We start from the raw sequence: 26588 nt of genomic DNA on the forward strand, positions 1-26588 counted from the left end.
TTACAACTGACACTGAACGAGTTTTGTCAAGAGCTCGTAATAAGTGTGAAAATATATATATATGGATATATATATGCTTAGTCTGCGTTTAATTTTAGATGACGCCATTATATTAAATATACCTTTAATGCGTGTTTGAGCCAAAGAAATTATGTTATTTTCGTTTTGAAGAAAATTGTTTAATTGTGGAAACAAACATAAGGCGCTGTCTGTGATTATAAAATGACATTATTAACCTATATATATCCGCTTGAGAGTTGACACGTGATTCTGATAAGTCTAAAGCACCTCAACTAATAATTCAGTTAGTCCGCATAACAGTTTAATGTATTTTGACAGCATTAAAATTGACAAAACAAACCAAAAATAACGAATTTCATAAATAATTATCAAATGTAATCTATTGCCGCAGAGTTTGAACCAGAATTCTATTGCTAGTTCAACTCTTTAATTTAGTTTGATATTTTGATTCAATTTAACAATCTCAGCAACTGTTATTTGCATTGTATTAAAATTAATTTTAGCATCATCAATTTGTAAACAGATTTCCGACTTTAATCGATTGCCTAGCAAATCCTCTAAAGCAGTGTTGAACAACAGTTGATTTCAGCTAGGATCAGAGAGAGAGAGAGAGAGATGGAGATCTCCAATGCCTACAGCAATTTGTTTTCAACGCAGGCCCATCGCACAGTGGGCGTGGCTGTGCGTGGCTAAGTGCGTGTGTGTGTGTGGGTGTGCGGGTGCGTGTATGGATAAACTATGTAGAGTCCTTGAAAAAGATGTAAGCCATAGAAGCGGAATGCCAGCGGCTAAAAAAGTTAACATTTGACATAGTTTAGAGAGCTGCCTAGCCAGACGTAGTTGGGGCTGGGGCAGCGTGGGTCAACGGGTTCAACTTGAATGTGGCATGAATGAATGTCTTCATGGCGTGTCTCCCCCACAATTTTGTTGTTGTTGCTGCTGCTAGTTCGTAGCAGGAAAATTGGTGCCAAACTAAATGAATTTAATTGCCGCTGGATATGAAAGTAATTATTTTGCAGTACATAGAGGCACGGTCGATAGGCGAGTGCGGGGGAGGCATTCTCTTATCTCACGCGCGCACTTTCTCTAGCTGACTTTCTCTCACTCTCTCTCTTTCTCTCCCTGTCTCTCTTTGCTGATGTGTGTTGCTATCGATGCACTTGCACTTAACAGCAAACGGGCGTAGGCTGGCAAATCGGCACACATACGCCCCCGTGGCACACACCAGACACACACACGCACACGCTTACTTTCGCTGCTGTTGGTGAAAAATTGCCCCGCAGATATTTTGAGTTGTTCTTTAATTTATTCTCTTTTCACTCGCCGAGCAGCGCGTTGTCCTTGCTGTTGTTCCAATGTGCCGCCAACGGCAGGCCCAGCAAAAGCCAACGACATGTGTGTGTAGGGGAATTTGCGCGCGCGTGTGTGTGTGTGTGTGTGTGGGAGTGACAGTGTTGTGTCACTTGTTTACACGCCTGGCCTTGTTTTGTTGCCTAGACCAAGCCTTTATATACCCTGTAAGCAATGAGAATGGTAAAAGACGGATATGAAGAACTTGCCAGGCAGAAGAAGGCAGCGTCTGTGATCTAAAGAATACATATATATTCTTGATCCGGTGGACGAAATATGGACTCCATCCAAGCCTGTGTCTGTTCAGTCTATCTACCATTTATATGACTTTTATTGCTGCCAGGTGAGCTTTGCGTAAGCTGAGCTGAGTGCAGGGTAACTGCTCGTCGGGCAAGTAAATCTTACTGGTTTTCTCTGCATTTTTAGTTCACAAACCTTGTAACACTTTCGATCGCACTCAACTGAGAACTAACGCGAAATTAGCATTTGATTTTAGTCCAATTAGAATTCGAAAATATCAAGGAAAATGTTAAGAATAAACTTTCGATTCAACAAGTTGCACACTTTAGATTTCTTGTTTAGCAAAGTGGGTTAAGCGGCGACAATTTTAGCACAATTTTTGGAATATTTTTGTATTTATTTGTATTACTTTTCGCTCTTGACACTAAACTACTTTACACTAACTATTCGCAGTCGGGATCTCTTTCGGGATCGCATCTTGGCGGTGGTGGTGGTGGCGGTGGTGGTGGTGGTGGTGGTGGCAAGTACCAGCCGGGATAATAACCCCATGGGTAACCGCTGTAGAATGGTGGATAAAGTGGATAACTGGGATGTGGATGCGGACGAGGATGTGGATGAGGATGGGGATGGGGATGGGGATGGGGATGAGGATGGGGATTGGGGTTCGGATTGGGATTCGGATTCGGATTGGGGTTGGGATTCGGAGTGGGATTCGGGTGCGGATGTTGGTGACCACCATTGTTATCATCATCATTTTTGTTGCCCTTGATGACCACAATGCAGTTGACAATGGGACGATCCTTGTTGCCGCTGCCGTTGCCATTCCCATTGCCATGTCCATTGCCATTGCCATGACCATGTCCACCGCCATGTCCACCATCGTGACCGCCGCCATGTCCACCCCCATGACCGCCATCATGTCCGCCACCATGACCATGGTCATCGTCATCACCATCGTCATCATGATCATTATTATTGTTATTATTATTTTGACTATTGCCACTATTGTCGAAGCTCCAGCTGATATGTCGCGGCGTATAATATTCGGTATCCTTGGGTGAGACCACGCACAACGGGTAACCCTTTGTGGTTGTGCTCGGCTTGTCGTTTGTCTCGAAGAAGAACGAGGGTATGTAGCTGCTGGCCAGGCCGCTCAGCGGGCTGCGCAACAGACGCGACTCCGACACCTGCGGCTTGCCCCTGGTCAGCTTGAGCAGCTCGTTGTACTCCTCGCGCGTCACCTGGTGTATGCGCAGCAGCTGCGTACGGGCTGAAAGTAGTCAACATGGTGTTGGATGGAGTGGGGCAGCTGGCCAGGATCGATGAGCTACTCACCCGCATTGGCGGCGACGGCGCAGAGCGTGATCAGCGCCAGAAACAGTAACAACCTCATGTCGATCGCTGCGTTTGAATAAACAGCGACAGCTCCGACAACATATTTATAAAGATTTGTCTGTCTGCGGCTGACATTATCATTTAAATTGACAAACGGCCACGCCCTAAACAATAATACGCTTTAATGGCACTCTTTGGTCAGTTGTGCATAATTTACCCGCTGACCCAGTTTGTGCAAAAGAATTTGCTTTAACTTGACAAAACAACAGAATAAATACAGCAAGCCCTTAATTGGGTATGCGATTTGGTCAAAACATGTGAAAGATTAAATTTAATGATTGTTGCCTTTTAAACGATAACTGTTTATTTATGGTTTAGTTAGCCGCTGGCAGCTGGCAGAGAAATGCGCTCCATTTTGCGGACCTATCGAAATGTTTTTGGCCTAGCAACAGATAGCTTTTAAGAGACAAAACCAACTGACATACTTCTAAGCGAAACTAGGTTTACTCAAAAGACTGGGGAAAGTCCTCGGCGTCTGAGTCTTCTGAGGGAGGTATTCGTTTGGGCAATCGAACAACGAAAATTCAAGTTCAAAATCCAGAATATTCCAATTTGTTCAAAATAGTTATAGTCATAGTTATACTCAGACCTTATACTCAGACCTTGCTTCTAGCTAGCTCGCGTCTAAATGTCGTCTAAGTTTAATTGATGAGGATCAAACCTCAGATCCACGTAGTATTATCTTATTATCTTCTAGCAAATATGCCAAAGTTCCCAGTTATGTGAAAAGGGAACGCTTTTGTTCAGAAGTTCCCAACGGACATGATAGCTAAGTGACCGTCACATTTGGGAAAATAAACAACGAGGTATCAAACTAGAACATCAAACATCAAAGTTTTTCATATGTTGTTCAACTGAAAAGCAATCTTCAAACTTATTTGCTACCTTTTGAGCTCTTCAGCTCATTAAGCTTTCATCTCAATCAAAACACTTTCTATATTTTGTTTAATTGTATTTGATGCTATTTTATTTGTAAAAATCATGATCATAGGATGAGTCCAACACAAATTCGCCTTCCGCACTTTGATCGAACTCGTCGCTTTCGTCGTCGTCATCATCATCGTGTTTGTCTTCCTTCTCGGCCTGCTCATAGTATGGATAGGGATTATAGGGAGGCACCTGTCCATAGAACTGCGAGGGATAGTATGGCTGTGGGCCAAAAGGTAGCTGGGGGCCGAACGGCGGCTGTTGGCCAAAAGGCGGCGCATATGGATTGTATTGACTGTAGGGATTCTGGTTGTAGCCGCCGTAGGGATAAGGGCCGCCAAAGGGGCTACCATAGCCGCCACCATAAGGAGCTGGTGGTGGTGGCGGCGGCGGAGGCGGAGCATAAGGCGAGCCATATTGACGCGCAGCGGAGTCGAGCGTGGTGCGAGTTCTGTGCAGCTTGGACTTGGTCTGTGACTTGGACTTGTTGCGCTTCTGCGGCGCAACTGTGCTCGTTGCGGCCAGGCGTTGCTCGTGCTCGTCCTCGGGCGCAGCCAACTGCTCAGCAACTAGCTCGGCAGCTTGGGGTTCCAGCTTTAACTGCTGCTCATTTTCATGGTACCAGTAGGGCGCAAAGTCGGGATTGCTGGAGCTGAGCGCTTCCAAGGCGGGATCCCGCTTGAGCACCACAATGCAATTGATAACCGAATCGTCTTCACCGGCTGCTCGGGCCGACGGAGCACGTGGCTCGCTCTCAGCGGGCTTCGCAGCGTCGGCAAGACTGCGCTGCATGACGCACAGGGGCTGGCCGTCGATGTCGATCTTGGTCTCCTCCGCGTAACTGGTCGTGGTCAGGCCCATGATGCGCAGCAGTGAATGCCAGCCGGAGTCGAGGGTGTTGCGCACCGAAGTGAAGCCGGCGCTGGTGAGACGTGCCTCCGAAATGACATTCTTGCCATTGGTCAGCTTCAGCAGCCGCTCATACTGCTCCTCATTGATGGGATAGACGCGCACCAGCTGCTCCGCCTTGTTTGCCACCTGCTTCTTGGCTGGTGCTGCAAATGAAACTTGAGTTTCAGTTTGATCGCGCTAGATCGTTTGGCTCTCTAGCTACCCACCTGCCTCAAGGCAGCCGAGGCTGCTCAGCACCAATAATAGGCCGCAGAAACTGAGCCAGATTGAATGCATTTTGTGTGTAAAATCAAAGATACTAAGTTCCCAATGCCAGAAGACAGTCTTATTTATACATTCAGCTCTGTGGCCCGGCCAAGCGGTAAACATTTGCCAAATATTGCAATTAGTTACTTTTATATGGGCATAGATAGCTCAAAGCGACATTCTCGAGAAATCCATGCCAATAAATTAGTCCAATTGGCACACATTCGGGCGAGTCAACGAACGCATTTAAGCCCAAAAGCTGACAGCTGCCTGAGTCTAACTGGTTCTTGAACTATATATATACATATCTCTATATCTATGTAACTAGAAGTAGAACTGGGCGTGCCCTACGCTTGCTCCAATCATAATTAGCATAAGGCATTAGTCAGCGCTATTTGCATAGCTATAAAGATTTTAAATATGTCTAAAAAATAGTTTTCTGAGCTTTTGGGATCATGTGAGAAAATCTAGATAACCGTATTCCTTAATTTATGCGCATCTGAAAGATTGCCTTGAATTGATTTTATGTTCTTATGCTCTATCAACTAACTGAACGGCTGCAAAAGATTTTCATCTATTTTCCAGACATTTTTTAGCTTAACGGCTAACTACGACTTGAACAGTGCGCTTAGCCTCAATCAGTCAGTCAATCAAACTGTTTTTTTTTTTTATCATTTTAGATACTTTCCCTTGTCTATATTTTCCCCATAATCCCATCATTATTGCAGGGTATTTGCCTATTCGCACTAGCACAACAGCTTAGCTTTCCTTTTTAAATTTGTTCGTACGTCTTGTCTCCAATTCAACTCAACAAATTTGTATTTTTGATCCGATTAAGACGAGTTTCTATATTTATGTTGTCTTTGAAATGTGCCTAAACACCAAATCGAACGATTTGCATAAATAATTCGTTTATATTTTGGAAATAAAAGACATGTTTTATTATTTTATTAACTCATAATTAATTTTACTCTTATTTCGTTTAAATCTCTTGCTGTGAGTGTGTGTGTGTGTGTGTCTATTTATATATATATATATATGTATATATATATGAGTACCTATGCATAAATACTTAGTTATAATGCGTTCACATACACAAACACAAGGTTTATTTGTATGTGTTGCTGACTTTGAATGAACTCTAAAGTGTTTGCCCTTATAGTTAACACACATCAAGTGACTAATTTGTTGTGCCGCTGTGTGTGCGTGTGTGTGTGTGTGTGTGCAACGCTTATGCACCTGTATGCGTTATATATATGTATGTATTTATATATATTTAAGTATTAGTTACCGTCTTTTCGATTAATGCAAAATTAAGTTTATTTACAAGTTGTTTGTCATTACTTAAACTAATTACACACACATGCACACACACATACACCCACACACACGCACACACACAGTAGTTGTTAGACGCCTTTTTATTTATTTATTAAATTTAACTAATCTTCTGTATTTTGTTAATGCATCAGCTGCATTTGCTGTTTACATTTGTATTTTGTTAGTCAAAAGGTGTTTATCAATAATTGTTATTGTTGTTCTTTAAATTATTTATTTTATTTATTATATATATACCATATATATCTGTTGCTCGTGTGTGTGTGTGTGTGTGTGTGTGAGTGTGTGTTGCCAATTGTGCCACAGTTTTCAACATTTAAATTGTATTTTGTATTTAGTTCTTTATTATTTTTCCATTTTTTTTGTGTACATATATATTAATTCAAGAGTTAATTAAAACTACACTCGCTGCTAATGAATTTATTTACAGTGCTCGCTTTTCCCGACATTTCCATTCGATTTCCGTTAAGCACATTATTAATTTGCATTTCCATATGCTCTTATATCGCACAAAACTAATTAGTTACCACACAAACATTTATATATATATATATATATATTTATATATATATACATATATCTGTGTTAATGCATAATGTTTATATCCCTTTTGTGTTTGATTAAACTATCAAACTCCATTAGCTTCAACAAGCTGTTTACCCTTACTTTTTTGCTGCTTCCCCTTTTGGTTCAACTCTTGCCCATCAATTGAGCTGTTGCGAATGCATCGAGCAGCTTTTTAGTTGCCACAAATTATTTTATTTTTTGTATTCATTATTATATTTTTTTTTGTTTGCTTAAACTTTGCTTTTCCATAATATTTTTACAATACACTTGCAGAGTTAATTATGGGTTATTAAAACAAATGCAGAAAAAAAAGGTTTCATACAACAGTCTGGACTTCTTTAAGATATGCGAGAGCCAAAGAATATTGTTATCGATTCTTATCGATTTCAAAGAAGCAAAGCCAGCTATCGATAACTTGAATGTTGATCGCCGCAGGCAATCGAAGAAGCGACTATTAACATATCAAGTCGTTTGACGGAATAACATACGGACAGACTGTCTAGTAGGACGGACGGACAGACTAAAAGATAGTCAGACGGACAGGACTAAGTTGACTTGGCTGTTGGCCCATTTAAGGATGTAATTAAATATGTGATTCGGGCTAGAAAATTGTTGCCCATCTTGGCAAGAGTATTTAATATTCGGCACAACCGAAATTCTTTACTTTCATTAGCTTCCTTTTAAAAGAACACTAGCCGTGATTGAAAAGTGCGCATCAAATGAAAGTCGAATCGCGACACACCCCAAAAACTAGCTCAGAATATAAATATATATTTATATATATATTCAGCTATGTATTTATGTAATTTGTAATAGAGCCTTAAACATTAAAATGGCGTTTATTTACAGCAAATATTATGTTTGTGTTAAATGCTTATTAATTACAATAGAGTACACAATGGCTGTAAACAAATTGAATGTAATACAGTTAGCTTCAGAAGTATGCATACGCTTGATGTGGCTAGAAAAGGGGTGAGAAAAGTAGAGAGAAGTGAGAGCGGGAGAATATTGCAAAATATTGAACTGCATGGATTGATTGATTGACTGATTGAGAACAATTGAATTGAATTGAAGCATATTTATAGCCTAGTAAGTCTTATTTCATAATGAGAATGTTTTTGTTTTCTTTATTAATTTTAACGATTTGCTATTGGCTGGTGAGTGTGTGTGAGGGAGACAAATGCACGCTGCTTGAACCAGTTGGGAATTACAGCGAAAATAATTCGTTCAAGCTGTCCGTTCGCTCTTGTTAAGAACTGTGCATTTGCTCAACTACATTTTGCTTAAATAATAGTTAAGTTTTATATATAGTTTAAATGTGTATATATTCTGTTATTTGGCTTCTTTTTTTTGTATGTGTGTATATATATATATTGTTTGCTTTTTGTTTTCCTTGTAGATTTCGTGTTTGTTCTGCTTGGCTTAACTTACGCAAAATCGCTTAGAGCTAAAGATGTTTGTTGTTTATTCACTAAGTGCATTCAATTTACGATACGAAATCAATGCGAATCGCACACACATGCCTATCAATTTAACTAAAATCTCATCATTACAACTCAATTAACATCATGTCCATGATCACCAGCACCTGGAGCACACGCAGATTAGTATCCAGCTGCATTCCTTCATCTCACACACAGCACCAGGGTCAGCCCACTTTGAGGGCGGCTGCTGCTGCTGTTGCGGGGGCGGGCACTCGATGTTGTTGCAACTGGTGCTGCTGCTGCTGCTGATGATGCTGCTGCATGTGACAATTGCCTTGGTGGCAGCAACAACAGTGCGGCCATTGTCTCAGCCGGCGCCGCACTCACATACCAATGCTGCAGGCAGCAGGAGACGATGCTGAGCAGCATGCAACAAATGCCGCAATAGAAACTGTTGCTGTTGCTGCTCGAATTGTGCTGCATGGCCGCCGGGTGTTCGCCTGCGAAAAGAAAACAGAAAACAGAAAACAAAAAAAAAAAAAAAATACAAAAGCATTGAAAATGGTTAAAACTAGTACAAAGGATAAAGTCTTGTTGGTGCTCATCTCAGTTCATTAGCTAATTGTTAAAGCAGCTGAAGGTGAGCTGCAGCAACCAAGTCAAGCGCATGCGTAAACGGATGCAATTTAGCTCAGCTCTGGCAGCTGCTGTTGTTGCTGTTTTAGCTGGCTGCTGGCTGCCTTCCGATTGCCTTTGTATAAGGGCAGGTTCAATCGCCCGTAGCTAAATCTCGACTCTTCACATCAACATCAACAACAAGCTGCGCTGTTATCTGGGCCCAGATAATATCGACGCCAGCTTCACAACATGCTCCACTTTGCATGTGCACATTTCCTGCTTGCCAAACAAGCAGCCCCAACAATGAGCCAAACACTATAGCAACTACAGCAACTACAACAGCAACACACAAACAACAACTTGTTATATGCACACTTGAGCACACAAGCTGCAACTGAAGTTTGTTGTGGCTGCCTTTCACTGGGAGCCGGACTTGATTATTGGCGTTTCAGAAAGCAAGAAATAATTTCCGCACTTCTTTCAGGCTAGCAGCTAAGGCAAAATGTATGACAAGCGAGCGTGCGCTAGTCGACGGTGTACGACTACCAGATACCCTATACTCAAGTCGCGACAAACAATCGCAGTTTCCTTTGTATCGCACTTTAAGCAGTGACTGTGCTTCTTCTTGCCTTGGGCTAACATCGGACTTTGTTGTCCGATTTTTATGATCAATTTGATTGATCTATCTTTAAGGCGAAATTTCTTCCAGTTTTGGGTAAAAATGTTGTGAAGCCATTAAAAAATAAACTATTCCTATTTTCATATTGCTATTCTTATTTCTGTTCGTATGCTTTTATTCGGGCATACTTTTTTGGAATGTATGCCTTTATTTCTATTGCATTTTTGATTTGTATTCCTTTATTTTAATCTGCGCCTATTTTTATAGAACCTACTTACGAGGCTTGGCATATCTAGCTCTTATAATTATCGAGCTATACTTATTCGATATTTTTAGATGATATTTTTAGACGACAAATATGTTGTGACTATCATAGATATTTAGATATGCTTCTTTTATTATATTAGATGTTTTATAAGATATTTTCTCAGGTTAACTAGAAGTTGATTAAAAATTGAACCTAGGGCGACTTTTAAAGGCTTTTCCTACGTAATGAGAAGCGGACAAACCTTGCAGCAAAAACGAATGTACATGCACAGCGCATAAATACACAAATATAAACACAAACAAAAGTGTGCCTGCCCCTGGCCACGCCCATACACACGCACACACACACACGCGCCCATACATAGAGTGCACTTGCCATTCAGTGCAGTTGAAATGCAGCTGAAATTGCAATGCGCGCTGCTAACAGGCAACTTCCTGTCATAAACATGCAAAGCTGTCAGGCACAGGCGCAATACACACACACCAATACACATTTATACACACACACACGCGCACACATACTCACCAATAATTACGTGCACATAGACGCTGGAGGTTTTTGCCACGGTGGGCACACAGGTGTAGTTGCCGGTGTCGCCGGGCATCGCGCGCTTGATTTTTAGTCTGTGGAGACAGAAAGAGAAAGAGCAAAGCGGGTTAGTAGAAAGTGAATGGCAATTCCAGCAAATGAATAACACGCGCAACACTGGTTGGTTTGGTGGGTGGTAAGGTGGGGCAGTTAAAAGGGGGGCGCATTCTAACATCAAATGAAAGCCGAGCTACATTAAAAACTTTGCTACTTTATGTTAAAAGTCACAGTTGTGCTCAAGGGTGTGGGCTTGGGCTTGGGCTTGGGCCTTAGCTATCCACTCAGATAGCGGCAACTGCATTTTATGGTTGCCCGTGTCGTTAGTTAACAGGCATAAATGCACAATGAGCACATGCAGCAGCCGGCGGCTAAACCAACTACTGTAACTCTGACTGCGACTGCAACTGCAAGTGGAACTTTGCTGGCAAAAAGCGAAGCGAATTAAAAGTCACACACGGCTAACTGCGAACAATTGTAAATTGTGCCCTTTACGGACTATCAAATACCCTGTTTGACTCGACTCAGGCCAGCCATTAACTAATTGCTTTTCTCAAGAGCTTCTTTTAAACTTCGCCGCTTTCTCTGTATTTTTTTTTGAAATTTCGGTTCGTTGACTTGCAACTAAAGAAAATGTTGACAACAAATACAAATCAAAGCTGCAGCTCGTGAAAACGACTTAAAGCAAAAAAGCCAGCGCTCCAAAATGCTTTAATTCAGTCAATCAATCAACAACGGACTGAAAAGTCTGCCATTTATAACTATGAAATCGTTTTCACAAAGTCAAGGGTTTGGAAATTATTTGCAAATAGCCCAAACGGCAAATAAGGCATTTGCAATAAACTAAACGCAAAATAAATATAGATTTTTTAAATTTATGTAATTATCCGATATTTGTCCCCTTTAATGAATTTCTGTTTTGTGTTGCTATAAGAACCCGAGTCTCAAAGTATCTCCCATTCCCGCCCCGTTGCACACCTGCTCTACTGCCAGCTGTACTTTACATTCGCAGCCCTTCTTCAACTTAATTAAGTGTGAGGCATTTGAATGCGAATAACTGAAATAGATGTTTGCTTGGGTATTATGAGAAAGAGGCAGAAAGACAGAGAGAGAGAGAGAGAGAGAGAGAGGGTGAGTGGGAGAGAGACTCGAATCGCACATACCTGGAAGTCAGGCCATCCGACCAATCATCCTCGACGAGTATGCGTGCCATGGAGCTGTCGATTTCGTTCTCGTTCTTGCCATCGAGCATTTCGCTGCCTGCAAATGGAGAAGTGGAGAATGAGGCTGTACTATGTATAAATAAAGTACATGGAATGTGTGAATGTCAGTTGCAAATTGAATTGTTTAAATTGCGAAGATGCCTGACAAACGGCATACACACAGACATATAGGCAAAATAATATGACGCATACGCACCTTTGTACCAGAATATGTTGCCCAACTCGTGCGGTCCCTGCATTATTTTACAGGTTAAATTAATGTCGCTGCCCGTTTTCACCATCAGATCGCTGGGTCCGTAGATTTCCGCTTTGAGCTCTGCTTTAACAATGCCAAAGAGCGTAAAGTGTGTGGCAGGGAAAGAGAAGGAATAAAGCGAGAGGGAAAACAGAACAAAAAGTCACTTAAGTTGCCAGCAGAGAGATACACACAAACGCACAGACAAAGCGCTGTTTTTGCAATGATAATAATAATAATAATAATAATGTTAATGATAATGCCCCAACTGACTGACTGCCTGCCCGCCCGCCCAAACGCCCCCTCGGCCGCCTGCTACTTTATTACACAGACGCGTGTCTCTATTATGCTGGCGATAAGCTTTTGTTATGCCTTATAAAAGCCAGCAGAACCCACACACAGTCCCAACTCATAGATACACACAATGCGCACTCATACGCCCCGTTGTACCTGCAGTTTGTGGCAAGCGCGTGAGTTTTTTCTATTTGAGCCTTGTCTCTTTGGAATTGTCTCTAGCAAAAAAAAAAAAAAAAAAAAAAAACAAAGATTTTCGAAATCAAAGTGTCAACTCTGAAGTGCCTTTTGTTGTTACAGCACAACTGTCGAAGATTTCAATTGAGTACGCTGGAAAATGGTAAAATTGAAAATGAAAAATGCGAAATGAATAATGGAAAAATTGCTGCGGACAGCGAGCCAAATGCGATTTTGGGCTTATGACTGGCGTCTTGTTTGTGACTGCTGACAGCTGATGTAATGGAATATGTTTCGACATGAAGGCGGCAACTGGTTTTTTTTCTATTTTCTTACTCAGTTTATATTTTTGCTGCCTCATTGCCACTAATGCAAACGCTTAACGTTGCATGCTGCAGAAGTGGCACACATGCCCCGTCTGGCCCGCGTCACGGGAACAACAGCAGCAACTACACGTGTTTGTATGCTCCACTTTTCACAGCTGCAGCCACACGCTATACACAACCAACACACACACACACTCACACGCACACGCACACATGCGCCATTTTACAAGTTGGTTTTTGCGCCTTGCAACTGCGGCCCTAAAGAACCGCAAAGCCCGGCGTAAATAAATTGCTGCCAACGACTGAAACTGCAACTGTAACGGAGCGCTGCTACGTACATCTGATACTTTTCACTCCGCTTTTCAGCCTTCCTTTTTTTCCACATGCTTGCCCCATTGATGTGGCGCCTCTGCCCACCCGTTCTCGGTGCGCTTTGCTGTTATTCAATCGTGCGGCAACGAAAAACCATTTGGCAAAAGTGTAACGCAAAAAGTGTTGCATACTTTTGGGCCGTTGATTTGCATGGGCTTAATATGCACTATGTGCGTGTGTGTGTGTTTCTGTGTGTATTCATAAATTGCCCAGCGAGGGCTGCCATAAACCTTATGCTTGTTCTTTTTTTATCCTGAATGGTGATCAACACACAACACAAGGCGCAAGAGCTGAAAAGCCGAAATTCTTACAGAAGTTGCCTTTTGGATTGGAAAAGGAGGGCTAGGGGAATACGTTGTGGGAAAGTCTTGGTGAAAGTTTTTACGATTGTGATGTGCAAACGTGACGTTTTCAGCCTGTGTAGCTTAGGTATTTGGGTGTCGGTCGGACAAGCGAGATGTCGCTGGTTCAAATCAGCAGAAATTTTGAAATTTTATATATTGGACAAGCAAGCGAGATGTCGCTGGTTGAAATATGCAGCTGAAATTGTCAACTGTTAACTCAAAGTCGCCGGTTCAAATGCTGCAGAAATTGGCAATTTGTACATTCGTCAGAGCGTCGGACAAGCAAGCAGAGAAGGCGCTGGTTCAAATATAGCAAGAATTGTTAATTTAAAAAATATGTCTGAGCTTCTGAAAAAGAAGCGCGAAGTCGCTGGTTCAAATGCAGTAGGAAAATGTCCCATTTTCATATCGTTGCCATTTTTTTATTTCTCACAAAGAAAAATGTTATATGTTGGCAATTTGTGCAGCTTTGTATGTGCCTGCAGCTCGCGCTAATTACACAAATAATTTCGGTCGGGAAATTTCCTCTTCTAACAGATATTTGATAGCAAACTTTTTAACGTGCTTTGCCGAACAAACTCATTTACAAAACTTGGAGCTGATTTTATGACTCCTTATATGTGCTTATATCTGCTTGTACCTGATAAAACCATAAAAACTGAAGCTAAACAATTGGCTTAAGCAAAGTAAAAGCACACATTCTGTCGATTTTTCTCATTTCTTTTCTTCCTTTGCTTTTGCCCGGCTCGTAATGCGCTTTCATGTGGGACACACACCAAAATTTAAAAAAAAAGGAAGGAAAAACGCGTTCAGGCTTAAAGCTGTAATAAGGAAAGCGGAAGCATAGGTTGAGCTGGGTGTGTGATTGTGTGTGTGAGTGTGAGAGAGAGCTGTGCGAAATGTTAATCTAAATTAAATGCCAAGCTCCATAATAATAGAGTGGCGCTTGGCTGAAAGTGGGAAAACGAACCCCAAATGGAATTCGAACATGCCAGGCGATTATCTGGCTGCTTTATGGACCCGCACAGGTTGCGACGAGTTCTTGTTTGTTGTTCTTGGTTGTTCTTGTTGTTGTTGTTGTTTTACCTGGCAAAACAATTGTGGCAGGCAAAGCCAAGTGTCTATGACTTTTGGCGCTGACTTGGCTACAACTGTGCGCCCAAAGCGCGCAAACAAAGCAGCTAGCCAAAAATTATTGCCACACATGCAGCTGACAACGTGGCCCAGAAACCACGACAACCACCCAACACCTCCAGGTGTTAGGTGTGTGTGTGTGTGCCCGCATGCGGCTGTGCCACGTTTTGCTGCCATTTCAGCCGAGCTTGCTTTTCTTTTCGCCAACGAAAACTTGCATTGCTCGCTGTCAGCGAGCTGCTGGCTTGGATATATGTATTTATTATACCAACCCAGTAAGGGTACTTTACTTTTGTCATGAAATGTGTAGGAGACATCGCTGAACATTCAAATATATAAAGTAGATATATACATAGCGTTAAAGGGTCCCACATTTCGTGGTTCTATGCACTTTTCTGTCTAGCGAAATGTAGCACTTGCGAGCTTCACAATTACTTTTATATATAACTGTCCATTAGGGTATTTAACTTGGAGCGTTTCGAAGAAAGCCTTTTTTAGCTGTGGTATATATCTGGAGAATGGAAATAAATACCCGAGAGGCGTGTGCCACAGCCGTGTGGCAAATTGGCTACTTAGCAATAATTAGATTAAATGTTTTTCTGGTGCAATTCACCTGCATTATGAATGGCCAGCGTTTAGGCCAGAAACTTTGCCGCCTAAGCGCAATTGCTGGCTATTGGCCCCAGCTGTTTGAAGTTTTCATTAGTGTTGACCCAGGCCGAAAAGCTGCAAAGTCTGCTGCTGGCCAAATGCCAAGGCGCAGCAGGCAAAAAGAAAAGAAAAAAAACAGAGAAGCGATAAAGACAGCTGGCAACAACGGCTGTGAACCAGGCAAAAAGCACACACACACACACACACACACATAGAGAGAGAAAGAGGCATTCAAAGGCTCAGGCCTTGTTTACACACACAGTCGACGGAACCGCCGAATGGCTTGAAATTTGTGCAGCCACAGGCAAACAGACGGACAGGCAGACAGACAGGGGGATTCGGGTGTGGGTAGCCACAGCAAGCAGAGTGTAAGAAATGGTCGGAGAGAGTGGGGCGAAGACTGGCATGAAAATGCATTTTCATTTTTCTTGATTTCGCGCATAAAATGCGCATAAGCCTATGCCCATAAACATAAACATTTGGAGCAATGAACTTTGCGCATGGCATACTTTCGGGCGCGCCACAATGCAGCTTGTTATGCCCTGTGCAATGCATGTTAACCGGGTATATAATACTTATACCTAATATAGGTCAACGGGATCAACTGCAGCAGCGACCCAAGTTGCCGCCCAAGCTGGGCAAATGAATGCCTAAGGCTGTAGAAATGTATATGTTAAATAGAGCTGAGTATGAGACTGGAGACTGCTTAGCTTAGTTGTCGCAGCGTCGAACTAGCGAACAGCTAGGCGCCGGCTCAAATAAAGGGTATCTGTTAGTCGAGCTAGCAATTTTAGCAGCGCTGCGTCTGCTGCTGCTGCTATTGTAAAAATTTATTGCGCCGCATATGTTGATGTATGTTTGCACACATGTACAACATATACGAGTATTTATTGCCTCGTTCTCGTTTTCGTTTCGCTCGTTTCGCAGCGCTAAGTGACATACAATTTAACAGTTTTTTATATGTTTTTATTTAGCCGTTTTTCCGCCGCTTTTAGCCGCGCGCAGATTTAAAGTAAACCGAGCCGCGCCCTGGCTATTAATCTTGCCAGACGAGCCAAAGAAACTTGAAACGCAAATTGCTTGGAATTAATTGTCAAATCAAATAAATAAATTCAATTTGTAAAAGTCAGCGGCATAAGCAGCCTCGCAGCCGTCTCATGCACACACAATTGATTGAAATATTCTCAAGCATTTTTGGCTGGGCTTGTCAAAACGCGGCCCAAACAATGCCCCAAATGAAATGCCAAAACATCATTATCATTGCCTCAGACACAGGCTATAGTTATATGTTCGCCGTGTTCTCTGCCATTTTCATTTGCCAATTTCATTCCTGTGCTTATTATTATTATTATTATTATTGTTATTAATAATTCGTGGGACATTAATCATGAGCTCCGAACCACGCGCTGATAATATTCTTGGCAATTTATCATCAATTCGCACGAAAATGTAATTCTAGTATATTATTTTGCTTCTTCCATCCAGCTTTTTCGTGCCATCTCACAATGAAATAGTAAAACATTTGCTTATTACGAATTATGTTTTGCAATTTCATTTGCGCCTATATTTTGTGTCCGGCTGTGGGCAGAGTTCCGCCCAAGTTTACATAAATAAAGCATAATGCACTTTGTAATACGGTTTCTTTTCTTTTTGTACCCTAAATTCAGCAGAAGGGGTATAATGGTTAAAGAATATTTATGTCTGGTTTGTTCGAAGCAGCTTTGAGCACATATATTCCAGATTAGGACGAGAAGTTAAGTCGATTTGTCTGCTAGGGGCCTGATATTTAAAAAAGAATATGTGCAAAGGGAGCCTAAGGAGCAGGCGGAGTTTCTTTTAATACCCTAAGCCTTATATATGCTAGAACAAGACGACAAGCCTCGTCCATTTCGCCAAGTTCGCCAGCTCCTCTCTCTGTTAGAGGCTCGATATTTGAAATAAACGATAAGCAGAACGAGTTAAACTCCGACCACTTGGCAGGGTATCTCCCTGTCAAGCACGCCCCACTCAACGACTCTTCTTACTGTTTAGCTGTTTCGAGTGCCACTGTGCGGCGCTTTGTGTAATAAGTTAAATAAACGTGCAATTTAAGCAGGAATTTGGGTCAGCTGCTCGCGAGCCAAAAATCCCCCAAAACAAAACTCTAGCTCATGGCCAAGACAATGCCAGCCAACAGCCCAGCAGGCAGCAGCCCAGCAGCGAGTGCCAAATAACTCCCAAGTAGCGGCTTTAAGCTCTTAATATGCAAATAATTGCTGGCTTATTGTTGCCTCAAGAACCGCAATTTAAGCGATACATTTAAATTGCGGTCCGGGACAGAAAATTGCATTGCGCATTTGAGTCGTGCAGAAAGGACACTGCAAATGACCCATAAAATGCTCAACGCTTGCGTTTGTTTCTAGTTATTAATTATCAGCTTCAAAATGTGCATGTGGCTTCTAATTACTTAAATAATTGCATATTCCTCGAGCCGAAAACCGGGCAACGCAACTATTGCAATTATCTGCCCGAATGCAAAGTTATTGAATTCTATGTCGAAATTTTGGTTTAATTATGTATTTACACTCGATTACACACAAGAGCTCGGCTTTTATGTCGTTCTGTGAAGCTCTGGACTTGAAAATTATGTGAAGAACATGAAATATTATTGTTTTAAGGCTAAAAGGCATCTGTTTAATACACTTAGAGAAAAATTCTGGTTACAAACGCTAAGCTGCGACAAATAAATATTAAAATTCTGTGGCTAAATATTGGAATATGTGCATAAATATTTATTACGCATTTTAATTCCTGTTTTAAAAGCAGTCAGTTCCCGTAAAAAAGGATAGTCTTTTAATATTGGGCCTTGTTAATTAGAGATTTAACGCCAAAATTTGAAAATGTATTTGACCGAATTTCCAGATTTAAATTCAAGGATTAATTCAAGTACCAGATGAAAAAGTGAATCCGCATCTGGTTTTGGTTTGGCTGATTTTTTATTGTAAATTTTAAGCCAGATGAAAATCTAGAGCAAAAGTTAAGCTTGCATCAAGAGCAAAATGTAGATTTCCAGTTTTAAATGCACGCACTTCGCAAGTTGCAAATGTTGAACTTTTGCTGGTGTATCAGAGTTGAATGCAGCATTCATTTCGAGGACTAGAACCTATGCCTAAACGGAATTCGTTTCAGTTCGGAGAAAAACTATATAGAAATCGAGAGCTGGTCTTGTGCCTTTATAATGGCAGCTGTAACTTTCGAGCTCAAAATAACAAGCCAAAAAGTAAAATTCTGTTTAAAATATGTACTTCAATGATTGGCAAATGCCTTTTAATGCTCTTTTCTATTTGTGTGCTCGATATATAAGAAGCTTGTCTATTTTTTTGTGCCCCCCATTTGCCATTTGCCTTTGTTTGTGCCATTATTTTGTAAAGAAGTGCTCTTTGTGGACGTCCTTGGCTCCACCTCAAATAAACAATATTGTGCAATAAAAGGCGCACAAATTAAATGTTTAACTCGAAGGCGCAGAAATGATTTGCGCTTGATTGCATGCAATTTGCTGGCTGCTAATGTCAACAGAAGGCGGCGCACGGCACACCGTCCTTTCTTTGGCTGTTTTTTTCTTCTTAGCTTGAGTGTTGCTTTCTAGCATTAATCTAGCCAATTGCCAACGAGCGTGGCAGACAACTTCTTTAGAGCTTCTTCATTTTCTTTGGCTGCGCATTTAAATTGCCCGCATTTTGCTTAAATTCCTGCACAGCACACCTGTAGCAATTTATTTTTTTCCACTTATTCAGTATGTTTATACCTGTATATATATATATATATGTATATTTTTATATAGTTACGCTTGATTACTTGCGCGCTGGTAAACAAATTTTTTAGCGGCATCAACAACAACTTTTTTTAGAGCTCCTTTTCGCTGCCGCGTCGTCGTGTCTATTTTGACGCACAGACACACACAGCCAGTACATAATTTCATTTACAATTTACAATTTGCCTTCTTTATCAGGCAGCTTGGTAATTTTCCTTAAATTCCAAATTAAAATCTACACAGGCGACACGCTGTCGCCCACTGCCGAAGCTCCTACGCGCCCGTTTGCTCGGGAGTTCCTTGAGAGTTCGGAGCAGCCAGCTTTCTGCCAGCATAGTTTGACACCTTGTCGAGACTTGGTAATAAACTTGGTAATTTAAGCAATTGAAGCGCCTGCTTTTACATTAAAATGTCTAAAGTATTGCAGCAGCAGCGGGGTCGAGTATCTTGACTGATGTTTATGGCGTTTCGGTGCGCCTCGCGCTGTAATAGAATTTTCACTAGCACCAAGAGAAAAACGTAAAAAAAAAAAAAAAAACAGACACTGAGCGAGGGAAAACAAAAACAAATTTATGGAATTTTTAGTGCAAAATTTTTATTTGCATAAGCGCATAAAAAATACTGACACAACATCAGATGTATGCAACGACAATAGCAGCCAACAGCATCAGTTCATCTACAGTGGTAAAAGAGTATCAAGAATAAATCAAAAGTCATAATTATATATACTAGAAGATAATTTCGATAAATTATCATGGGAAAAAAGTTGTACAAACAATTCCCTATTTTTAGTATGTTATTTCATTGCAAACTAAGCATAATACCCTGTGCTTACACTCAGCTGGGATTCGAACCTGTAACCTCTTTGTTTCTTTTGCAAAAGTCATTTAAAAAACTCAGTTTATATTCAAAGCAGTTTGAAACTAGTTTAACCCTTAAAAATTGGTATGAATAATATTTAAATTTGCCAAGCTGGCTGCTTGAATATACCCTGTACTAAAATGAATGCCGCACAGGCAGGCAAATGTGGTTGAAACTCTACTCATTAAATTTTGAAACGCTTGTCAATTGCTCAATGTTTATCAAATGTGTCACTAAACTAATTGTTGACCAATTAAATGATATAGATAGAGTATCTAATGATATAAAAAATATAAATATTGAAATAAATTGAAACTCTTGATAAAAAAAACATAACTTTCTTTAAAAGTCACTTGAAGTCAACGTCCATTTCCGTTTTTATTTTGACATCACATTTAGACATACATATAGAAATTGGCCATAAACAAATGACTCTTGCACCACTGTGGCACAATGTGGGCTGCCGCATCCCATGTGAGTGGCATGTCGAATATTTTATATGCACATTTCTTTTTGGGCATTCAAATGAGTACGAACATGAGCTAGAGAATCGTATGCGTGGGCGCGTGAGCAGGGATGGGGAGGTGGCAGGTCGTGTGCCAGCGGTGGGCGTGGCTCATGCAGCCGTTTTGGCAGTCATTTGCATTTCCGCAAATGTAATATTTATGACCATTGTGTTCTGGTGGATGTGCGCGCATGTGTGTGCGTGTGTGTGTGTGTGTGTGTGTGTGTGTATGCAGCGGCAGTCTGACTTGACGTTTGTTCTGTCAGTCTGTCAAGTTGTTGTCTTCTTCAACCATATGCGTGTTAACTTGTTTTCTTTGCCTGTGTGTGTAAGTGTGCGAGCGTGTGGGACTAAAACATTCATAACATTGAAGCTGACCAAAGCATTTATCTTGTACCAAAGTCGTTGGCCGTGTGGCCAGCCTCAGATGAGTTAGCTGAAACAACACACACACTCGCACACCCACACATATACACACACACACATGCATGCACATGTCTATATAGAAGCAGAGATCAGAAATCAAATAAGCTCATTGAAGGCATTCTTCCGCACCAGAAACTTTTAACAAAAATGCATTGCTAATGCGATATACGATAAAAATGCACCGAACGAAAAATTTATAAGCAATGCAGACCAGCCTCCGCAACCCCGAAACTCCCCCTCATAGTTGTAGGCCATAGATAAAAAGTTAAATGTATTACTAAAACAGTTCGTTTTGGCTTCAGCCTGGTCCATACCTGAGATAGGAGAGAACATTTTTCAATTAGCCTCAAAAACTGCTGACTATAACAAAGGGTCGGCTTCTGTAAAATGTGTGTGTGCGTGTGTGTGTGTGTGTGTGAGTAGAGCTCACACCTTTTCAGGTGTTAACTTAAGCTAATTAGAGACGTTTTGGACCGAAGTAAAATAAAGCAAACTCATGCGTGTAGAAGACGCAAATATACACGTAAGCCTTACAGCGTTCAGGCGGGAATCTTTAAGGCAAACATGCTTAAAATGGCACGACCAAGAGTTACCCTGTACATTTGGTGTTGTCTTTGAATATGCATGCACAAATACAATCAATGCAGACTTTCTGGGTTAAAAGCTGTCATTCAAATGTACCAAAAATCAAAAGATACAAACCGTGCATGTCATGGCATATGCAGGTTTATGTGTGGTGCTTCTCTTGGCACATTAACCTTTATTTTTTATATACTTTTTAGAAAGCTTACACAGGGTATAAAGGAAACAACAAGAACTTGATAGCCAGGCAATTTGTGCATAATCGAGTTCGCAATTTTATAATCACACGGAGCACTTCGGCTGACTGACCATGTGCCTGGCACAGAGGGCTACAGCCCATACTCTCCTATACACACACACACATACACTGACACTCACTCACACACTTACAGCCACGTGTGTGTATATAGCATGCATATTGTATGACTTCCTTAAGCTCATGAAAGCTGCATGCAGCTGGCAAACATGAGACTTAGCAGCAGGCACAACTTGAACTGTTCCGTTGCCAGTGTGTTGGCATACATATTTGAAGCCCACAACACTTGCACACACACACACTTACCTACATACACACATTTACACACACACCGTATCTCATAAAAGTAAGCACTTCAGTGGTTTTGTGACCAATTTTCGCAATGCCAACCAAAATTGTGGCAGGTTTTTGGATTTTTGGCAAAATGTTTTTAGCCCGAGTGAATTTCGCCTATTTGAATGTGGTTGGCCTTCTGGCCCAAAGAGTTATGATAATTGCCAAAAGGGTAAAGTTCTTTGTGCCTTTGCATTGGCTATTAGCAGGCAGCTTGGCATTACAACATGTCGATATTTGGTTGGGTCTAACAAGTAAATTTCCAGCCCAGCCTCTCATTTCTGAGCTCTTTAATGTCGCCTTCTGTACCCCAAGCTGACATGCCCGGCAAAATATTACCAATGGGATACTTTAAGGCCACAACTCTAAAGTGCCTGAACATGTTTTCAGCTCAAAGCGTACAAATTGTGTGCTTAGTTATGTTATTACGCATATACGCCCGAAAGCATAAGCATGTTTGTTCAGGTGGACTCTAATGGGTATTATAAAGCTGGCAAAAGAATTAGTTTATTTAGTACATTTTAAATTATTGTCTGTTTGTATAAAAAGTGGCGATAACTATAAAGTGAAAGATACTTGATCTGTATACATTACATTCGGCGATTCTGGCTCTTGAAACCCAAGAGTTTTGCTCAGAAAACAGAATTTTGATATCGATATGTTTCCTAAACTTGTTGCCCAGTATGTAAACCGAGGAGCTTGAGCAATTTATATCTGCAATATGACCTTGTAATATGTTCTGTTTGCCTCTAGATCCTGGCCTAGTTTCAGGCCAGAATTGGTGAAGAACTGGAAATCTAGAAGAGAGAACCAGGCTCGTCTATTGATATTAACATGAGATATGGGCTTGCAGATGTTTTCTGCCTTGAATAAGAATATCTGTAAGAGCAGAAACATTTCTTAAGAACTGCAACTGCCTCATATTGAACCAGCAACTTTTCTTGCCACAGTTTTCAGTTTTGTTCTCTAACAAAACCATCCAAATATAATATTTTACATTAATTTCCAAGAAGCCCTTTTAGTTACCCTAGCCAAGTAGCTGAGGCATTTCGTAACATTATGCCCCACTCAGCTGTCAGCTCCTGCAGCTATTTCCACTCATTCTAGCGGATTCATACTCACCCACAACATTGAATGTATATGAGAGTGACATTTTGGGCTCCGTGTTGATTTGGCACTCGTAGACGCCAGAGTCGCGCGGCTGCGGATATTTGATTTGCAGCGTCCAATTGGCCGAGTTATCGGGTCGCAACACCTGCAACACGCCACAATTCATAAGTATTAACATTGGGGAGGTGAGGGCGTGGCAATTGTTGCTTACCTGAAAGCGCTGATCGGAGGTGTAGGTGGTGCTGCCGGCGGTGAGTATATGCAGATCACGTTTGCGTATCCACGAGACCTGCAAATAGAAAGAGTAAAAGAAACGGAATTGGAGAATCTGAGAAGGAGAAAATGAGTAGCTGCGAGATAAAGACTTGTTGTTCACTTGAGCTTTGTGCTCTGTGTCTGCAAAGTTGAAAAGTTTAAAAATTACAAATTCCGCACTTAAAAGTTTCGCCCAAGTGCGTTTAACAGCGCTTTGTGTGCCCGATGTATCCAGTCTTGTTGCCAGCATTCGTGCCACACTGCCACACTGCCACACTTGCCACACTTGCCACAGTTGCCACTTGCCACACAAACAAAGCGCAAAGTTTACTTTCTTTTTTTTTGGCTACTTTTTTCACGGAGGCGGGGCAAAGTGTTTGGTACTTCTTTTGGTTTGCTGCTGTTTTGTTAATCTTAAGCATTTCGCTTTTGTTTCTTGCATTTAATCAACAGCAAATACCAGCAAATGCAAGAAAACAACGAATTTTAAATACCCTAACGGACATATTGGGAAATTGGAAAAAATTTCCATCCATATTTGGGAGTCTTGTAGACAATTTTCCAATTTGATCTCCTGGTAATATATGATAAAGTTTCGCGATTTGTGACTATTTCAAATCTATTAAAAAAAGGAAAAAATTGCTGTCAAAGACTCGTCAAATAAGAAATACACTTGACATGCGGCCTGGAAATGCTCGGAATGCAGAAGCTCCTCTCTTGCCTTTTCGATCTACCTGAATCGGATAATATTATAGTCCGATTTGAGACGATTCAAAGAAATATTCAAAGATACGCGAAGCTCGTAAGAGTTAAGCTAAGTCGAGCCAACGCGAAACACAGAAAAGTTGTTTATAAAAACAACGTTGCTCTCAATCTAGCATTCCCTTGACAACTGCATGACATAGTCAGGCGAACCGAACGATTTCCACATCTAATATGGAACACCTTCTGCCAGGGTAAAAAAGAAAGCAACCATTAAACCAAAGCCTAAGTGCGTATTATCCCCGTATTCATGTGTGTGAAAAGGGTTGCGCATACGCAACGTTGACAGCTAACCAAAAAAAAAAAAAACAAGAGAAGGATAGCCAGAAATTTCACATGAAAGCAGCTCTTATCGATGCTGAAAGCTACAGTTTTATAGCTACGGCTACATAAATTACTCAGACAATTGCAAAGTCTTTAAGCTGGCGACATTTTGCAGTCGAATGTCCTGTCGCCGGCTCTCGAATTGTTTCAAATGCCTTTTACGCAGCAGATAGAAGTGGAGCCCGGTTCGACCGGCCAGCCAGGCCCATTGTTGGCCTCTATTTGGCCAATTTTTATTAGAGCTTGAATTACATTTTCATTTGATTGCCTCGCTCTGTCGCAGCACCCGAAACCCTCTCGGCTGGGGTAACCATTAGCCCTGGTTTTGTGTTTCGCTGAGATTTCTTTCTGCTTTAATTTTTTTTTTTTTGTTCTGTGCTCCGGCATTTTGGTCGACCTTTGTGCCCTTTTGGCACATTGTTTCCAATTTATTTAATGACCTTAGTTTTGTTTTCACTCTGCCATTGCTGCTGCTGTTGTTGTTTTTGATGTTGTTGTTGTTGTCGTGATGCTCAATTTTAATTACGCTAGCCAAAAACTTTTTCAATGTATATATAAATATATAGGTATATACTTTTATGTATTTAAAACTGCGCTGTCAACATAAATGTAAAATATGCGGCGCAAAACTTGGCCAGTTCTTCATTAATAGATTTTATGACTTGGTCCTTGCTTGAGGCAGCGAAGCATGTGCGTAGCATTTGCCAATAAAAAACGGAACCAACAGAACTGACGGAACTATCAAGTACAAGTAAATAGCGTAAATAAACAATTCTTTGCTATCCTTTCATTTTGTATCGCTGCCTTTGCTTTACTACTTATATTGGCCCTGGCCAGTGTCCTCTGATCCGGGTCGTTTCTAATAAATTCATTCGATTGCCGCTAAAGTCAACAACAACAAAAGCCTTGCCATCAAAATGGAGAGAAGCTGCGAATGGCAACGGTCACGTAATACGTAAAAATAAAATTCATTTGCTTGTAAAAGTTTTATGTGCCAATTTTATGCTTTCCATCATAGACTTGACTTCGATTCCGAATTGCTGTCCTGCATTCCACGGGCGCCAAATAAGCCAATGCATTTGCGAATTCCAAATAAAACGCCTACAATACGACCATAGAACATGGCCAAAAAGGGGTCAGTCCGAGCAAAGCCCCGAAATGGACTTCAAACTAAACCCGTTTACTGCGCGAGGTCAGTCTTTTAATAGAGAGCGAGAGATACAGCGGCAATAACAGCAGACAGATTGACTGTATATTGCCAATAGTTAAGTAATATCTATAAAAAAGAACCAAGTCTGGCCTGGCGTGCCTGACTGGTAGATATCCAAAGCGAAATGTACGCCCGATTAACTTTGGAGTCGATTGTCCGAGCGCTTCAATATGGCTTACAAAAGAGTGTCTATTTTGGAGCGCAGGGCTCTATCTAATAAAATTAATTTAAAGCCATTTTTAAACGAAATGTTGTTAGTTATTTAAATTGTGAAATATTCAGATTGGGTGTCTCTAGCTCGTATAATACTTGAGTTATGTTTGGAAAATCCAAGTCTCAAAATCGATACTTATCGATATTAGAGGAATAGAAGGAAGTATCGATAAAAATACAAGGAATATAAACGTATGTTGCTTCTCGCTGATAAAAAATGGCATAATGCATAAAATATTATATAGTTTTGTTTCTAATCTGAGAGAAGGAGCAGAATTTGTTCATTTATCGAATCGAGTAGATTAACAGCGCTGCAGAAAAGGGATTTCCATGAGGAAAATGGATGCAGATAGCTAGAGTTACAGTAGAGAATATGCGCACTTAGTTCATTTGTTTTCATTTAGCCGAGCAATCATAATGGCTACTATTTCTTTCCTACTTTATCCCTTAAAAAATACACAGCTAAGGCCAAGCTAATGTCAAACGCTTAAGTCATCAGGTTCTAAAGCCATTTACTTAGTTTTGTAATCACGAACTACGACATTTTTTTTTGTAACCAAATCCGTTAATATTTAATTTCCAAGCAAAATCCAAAAGCAAAAGTGAAAAGTTTCTCAACTTTGGAGCCAAAGCTTTTTAGCCAGGTGCACTATAAAGGTATATGTATATATATATATATGTATATAACTGATATG

The 26588-nt window shown here is 41.0% G+C and overlaps 3 protein-coding genes across 6 annotated transcripts in view; all 3 read right to left on the minus strand.

Annotated features, from left to right (window-relative positions):
- Positions 1-1895: 1895 nt before the first annotated feature.
- LOC6635911 (putative uncharacterized protein DDB_G0284695) lies at positions 1896-3041 on the minus strand. The gene is made up of 2 exons (XM_070210178.1): positions 2947-3041; positions 1896-2881 (listed from the first exon to the last, which is right to left on the minus strand). The coding sequence occupies exons 1-2, from the start codon at positions 3002-3004 to the stop codon at positions 2055-2057; spliced, it is 885 nt and encodes a 294-aa protein (XP_070066279.1). The 5' UTR covers positions 3005-3041; the 3' UTR covers positions 1896-2054.
- A 904-nt stretch (positions 3042-3945) lies between these two features.
- Positions 3946-5265, minus strand: LOC6635814 (uncharacterized). Of its 2 annotated transcripts, none has more exons than XM_070210049.1 (2): positions 5052-5265; positions 3946-5000 (listed from the first exon to the last, which is right to left on the minus strand). In XM_070210049.1, the coding sequence occupies exons 1-2, from the start codon at positions 5212-5214 to the stop codon at positions 3973-3975; spliced, it is 1191 nt and encodes a 396-aa protein (XP_070066150.1). In that variant the 5' UTR covers positions 5215-5265; the 3' UTR covers positions 3946-3972. The 2 variants fall into 2 exon arrangements, with proteins under 2 accessions (XP_070066150.1, XP_070066151.1); XM_070210050.1 differs by having other exon boundaries at positions 3946-4988; positions 5052-5236.
- Positions 5266-5792: 527 nt separating this feature from the next.
- dpr1 (defective proboscis extension response 1) overlaps positions 5793-26588 on the minus strand; it is a 72732-nt gene continuing 51936 nt past the window's right edge. Inside the window, exons 3-8 of one of the 3 annotated variants that reach the window (XM_015168730.3) lie at positions 23341-23418; positions 23142-23274; positions 11930-12052; positions 11674-11770; positions 10451-10548; positions 5796-8920 (exon numbers count right to left, since the gene is read on the minus strand). In XM_015168730.3, the coding sequence (XP_015024216.1) occupies positions 8622-8920; positions 10451-10548; positions 11674-11770; positions 11930-12052; positions 23142-23274; positions 23341-23418 (828 nt within the window). In that variant the 3' untranslated portion in view covers positions 5796-8621. Of the gene's footprint in view, positions 8921-10450; positions 10549-11673; positions 11771-11929; positions 12053-12418; positions 12492-23141; positions 23275-23340; positions 23419-26588 lie in introns of those variants that run through there. The other 2 variants (XM_002059402.4, XM_032436133.2) reach the window with 2 other exon arrangements.

The sequence above is a fragment of the Drosophila virilis genome, chromosome 5, assembly GCF_030788295.1.
Source record: "Drosophila virilis strain 15010-1051.87 chromosome 5, Dvir_AGI_RSII-ME, whole genome shotgun sequence".
Classification (NCBI taxonomy): domain Eukaryota; kingdom Metazoa; phylum Arthropoda; class Insecta; order Diptera; family Drosophilidae; genus Drosophila; species Drosophila virilis.

Excerpts from the sequence above, each read along its gene's own strand:
- LOC6635911 (XM_070210178.1), bottom strand. The coding sequence starts at position 3,004 with ATGAGGTTGTTACTGTTTCTGGCGCTGATCACGCTCTGCGCCGTCGCC. Across the intron at positions 2,882-2,946 it reads CGCCGTCGCCGCCAATGCGG|CCCGTACGCAGCTGCTGCGC; the intron begins GTGAGTAGCTCA and ends GACTACTTTCAG.
- LOC6635814 (XM_070210049.1), bottom strand. The coding sequence starts at position 5,214 with ATGTTTACCGCTTGGCCGGGCCACAGAGCTGAATGTATAAATAAGACT. Across the intron at positions 5,001-5,051 it reads CCTCGGCTGCCTTGAGGCAG|TTTCATTTGCAGCACCAGCC; the intron begins GTGGGTAGCTAG and ends CTGAAACTCAAG.